Source organism: Fulmarus glacialis, unplaced genomic scaffold (assembly GCF_000690835.1).
Source record: "Fulmarus glacialis isolate BGI_N327 unplaced genomic scaffold, ASM69083v1 scaffold34700, whole genome shotgun sequence".
Taxonomy (NCBI): domain Eukaryota; kingdom Metazoa; phylum Chordata; class Aves; order Procellariiformes; family Procellariidae; genus Fulmarus; species Fulmarus glacialis.
In genome coordinates this window covers 13,132-16,826 of record NW_009187690.1, presented here as the reverse complement: position 1 = coordinate 16,826, position 3,695 = coordinate 13,132, and the positions used below count along the sequence as shown (strand labels likewise).

The 3,695-nt window shown below is 48.3% G+C and overlaps 1 protein-coding gene across 1 annotated transcript; it reads left to right on the top strand.

The window, feature by feature from the left end:
• Positions 1-279: 279 nt before the first annotated feature.
• On the top strand, positions 280-3,010 carry SURF2 (surfeit 2; the record flags this gene model as incomplete). The annotated part of the gene is made up of 5 exons (XM_009576016.1): positions 280-434; positions 658-761; positions 1,205-1,396; positions 1,935-2,101; positions 2,907-3,010. Coding segments are annotated over 5 exons (702 nt in total), but the record flags the coding sequence as incomplete, so codon positions are not given.
• Between the last annotated feature and the right edge of the window lie 685 nt (positions 3,011-3,695).

The window sequence follows — 3,695 nt, the reverse complement described above, 5'->3', positions numbered from 1 at the left end:
GGGGACTGGGGGCGCTGCCATGAGGGGTCCGTGAGGGGATGCCGAGGCCGCATCCCCTGAGGGGGCCGTGAGGGGGGACAAGGCCGCTTGGTAGCAGGCCGGGGAAGGTGCCCCAGCAGCTGGGCTCGGCCCCTGTGAGCTCCCTGGCCCGGAGGCTTTTCTCCCGCCGTGGAAGTCGGAGGAGGGCTGGGGAGGAGGATGCTGCCCAGGTGTCTCCTGCCCTCCCCAGCCCTGGGGTAATGCCCTGGGCTTCCCTGACCAGACATCGTTTTTCTTCAGGTGAGATGCAGGCTGACAGGCCACGAGATGCCATGTCGGCTGTCAGAGCTGCAGGCTTACACTAATGGCAAGAAGTACCAGCGGCTGATAAAGACAGCCAGAGAGTTTGACTATGGCAAGTTTGAGCCCCATATAGTGCCCAGCACAAAGAATCTGTACGTATTCTTCCTCTTGTGTGTTATGCTTCACACTTTGTTCAATCTCAGGCATAAAGTGGTTGATCTTTACAAAGTTCTTGAGCCTTTATGGGTTTTGTGAGACTGGGAAAGTCTTTATAAAGCATTTATCAACTTTGAGCACAGTGCTTATAAATGAAAAGTTACTAAGTAACAGCATACTTAAACTCTGTTGCTGTCTCTTTCTTTCTGTGTCTGTCAGACACCAGCTGTTTTGCAAGCTCACTCTCAGACACATCAACAAATTTCCAGAGCATGTGCTGCGTCACGTCCAAGGGAAGCGCTATCAGAAGGCCCTAAAAACATGTAAGTGGCTTTTCTGAAGATAGAACCAGCCAACTTTTTCCCCTGAGCTGTTGAGATTTCAGTAGCTCTACATGAAGGAGGGGGATACATTTTCTTTAGACTGAGAGTAATGTTCTGCTGTTGCTGTGTGTGCTCCTCAGCTAGGAAGGAAGATCCCAGATGTAGGGAGCAAAAGGCCTCTAGCAAATACCTTGGGACATCCTTACTTGAGAGGAGCGGTTCTGAAACTTCCCCAGAGAGGGTGGTTCACACGTCCAGCACAGTCTCTGTGTTAACATCTTTCCCGTCTTTTATGGTCCATAGTATCACTGTAGGTTGCATGTATATAAATGTATATTAGAGTTGAGCTCAACATACTCTTGAGTTGCATTTAATATAAGCTACAACTGGAAATGGAAAGGAATAAGGTGACTGGGTAGCCTTGCTAAGTGCTGCACTATTAGATGAGGAGTGCCAGAAGGAAGGAGTGGAGTATGTCCCTGCCTGCTTGCGACAGAAGAAGCAGCGGACGCAGCACCCTGATGACCAAATGAACGGGAGCAGGCAGCCTTACAGAAAAGAGGAATTCTGGGAGCCAAAGTCCAGCGATGAGGACGGAGAGGAGACGGATGACAGCATGAGTGACCTGTACCCACGTGAGTACGAACGTTGGTATCATCTATGTTCTGAAAGGAGTTTGTCGGCTCATTGTCTCCTGGCTTCTTTTCACTCCTCCCTGCTGCTCGCGTGCTGGAGGCCTGTGACTCCATCCATTTGGGGGTTCTTGGGTTTCAGAAAAGCTTCCCACTGCCAAGTAAGAAATGGCAGTTATCACTAAGTAATAACCAGAGGGGAGGGATACAAGATCCACTGGGATTTACTGCTATAGGTATCTCTACAGCAAGTGCCTCCGTCTGATAGGAGTTGGCCAGGCCGTTCTGCTGACTTACATCTGGAGACACTGCCTTGCTGTAGCAGAGCAGGCACAGAACGGGGCTCGTAAGAGCACCAGGTGTGTTTCTAATAAAACACCAGTGTGTTTATTTCCCAAGTATTTCAGCAGAGACATGTATATGCTCGGAGACTGGAAGCAGCTTGGTAAATCACCTTTAAGATGCCCTCAAAGTAAAATTAGGGGGAGGCAGAGCCTGTCTGCACAGGGGACTGATCCTGAGCTAAATCTTTGTATTTTAGCTGCACTCTTCCCAGAAAAAAACCCGGCAGCTCCACAAACCACAAAGGGCAGTGATGACTTTGCAATAGACAGCGAGGATGAGGGGGCCAAGCAGAATGGCGACGTGAACAGAGAGGATGGTGGAAGAATGGACATCAGCAGAGCAGTTGGCAACAAAAGGGGAAAGGTGGGAGTCACGCTGCCGCGTGCAGCAGCAGGGGAGCGTGGAACCGAGATCCCATCCTGTAGGTGTTGTCTGATCTATTCTTGTCTGAGAACCAGCAGAAGGTGCAGAGCTGCACAGAATAGACTTTCCCCGTGTGCCAGCCACTGATTCGCATCCTGAGGTGTGAATTACTACCAGTAAACATTTGTCCTGTCTGCTCTGACTGGGGATGTTCCTGCCTCTATAAATAGCTCATCTTTGATGGGATCCTGCTGCACGCTGTCTTTAACAGGGAGACTGAAGTGCGTCTTGTGGGTTCCGTAATCTTTCTCCCCATAAGCACAGAAGCACTAGTTAAACCCTTTTGAAGTCACAGGGTCCTTCTAGACCCTTTTTCTGCCTCTTCTGAGGAGCTGGCGAGGTCCTGCCTTACAGGACATACCCGGATCCTTCTCAGTTTGGGAAGCTGGCAGATGTTATGTACATAAAGATGGATAAACCTTTAACTCCCTAAGGCAGCCCGCTAAAGAAGGGGCTGGATCCTTTATAACCATACCAAACCAGAAAGTTGAGGCTGGATGAAGTTTGGGCTCATTTCTGGGGGGAGACTGTCACTGTTTCTATCTAATGAAACCACATGCCTGTCAGAGAAAGGAACACTAACTTGCAGGGTGGGGCAAGGAGAGATCCTGGCTGGCTCTTGTCACCAGCGCTGTGCTTGTTCTGTCTCTGTAAGGGAGACTACGCTCGGTTTCTCTTTAAGCCGTCTTGGGCAGGGCTGGATTTGGGTTTTGGAAACAAGCTGATTAACTTTTTTTCTCTACAGAAACAGTCAGGCCCTTTAAAGAAGAAATTCAAGAGTCATCATCAAAAACCCAAGAACTTCAAGAAAGCAACCAACGGCAAATAAATTTTATGATAAATACATGGCCTGAAGCCTGTTGTCTCACAATTCTAGAGGGTGCACAAGACTGTCTGAAGTGTTTGCCCATTCCAGTTAACCGTTACAGCTGGGGAGGAGAATAGCAGGGTGGAATTAAGTTGTATTCTAACAGCCTCAAGCCACCCCCCACCACCAAGGGAAGGATGACCGCTGCAGTCAAGTACAGGCAGCCCAGTGCTCAGACCACTTTATGGAAAGATGATTTTCAGTAGGTGGGAAAGAAAGCACACCATACCACTAACCAGCATTTCCAGGTAGCCTGTCTGTGGAGCGTCACCAGTCACACACGCCAAGTGGATACAAAGATGCCATTGTTTTATTTTGATTGTTTCCAAAAATCAAAACATTTTCAAACACAACTAAGGTACAAAATACAGCATAAAATGAGAATTTATACTTATTTCTTTTTCCACATAGAAAGCAAAAATATATTCAGAATGAATTCCAGAACACTTTGCAGAGCCAATTGATAGCCGACATCTTGCTTGCGAGAGCTTCTCAGCCATGGGGCAAGGTCACCGTATTTTTGGGAGATGCACGAATACAGCAGTGTATGTAGGAAACCAGAATCTTCCGCATCAGGACTCACAGTTAGTAAGTCTGCATATTGCGCTGCCTGGAAGTATCTTATAATGCCCTCCACCTAACTGTGCCCCTTCAGTACTGAAATAC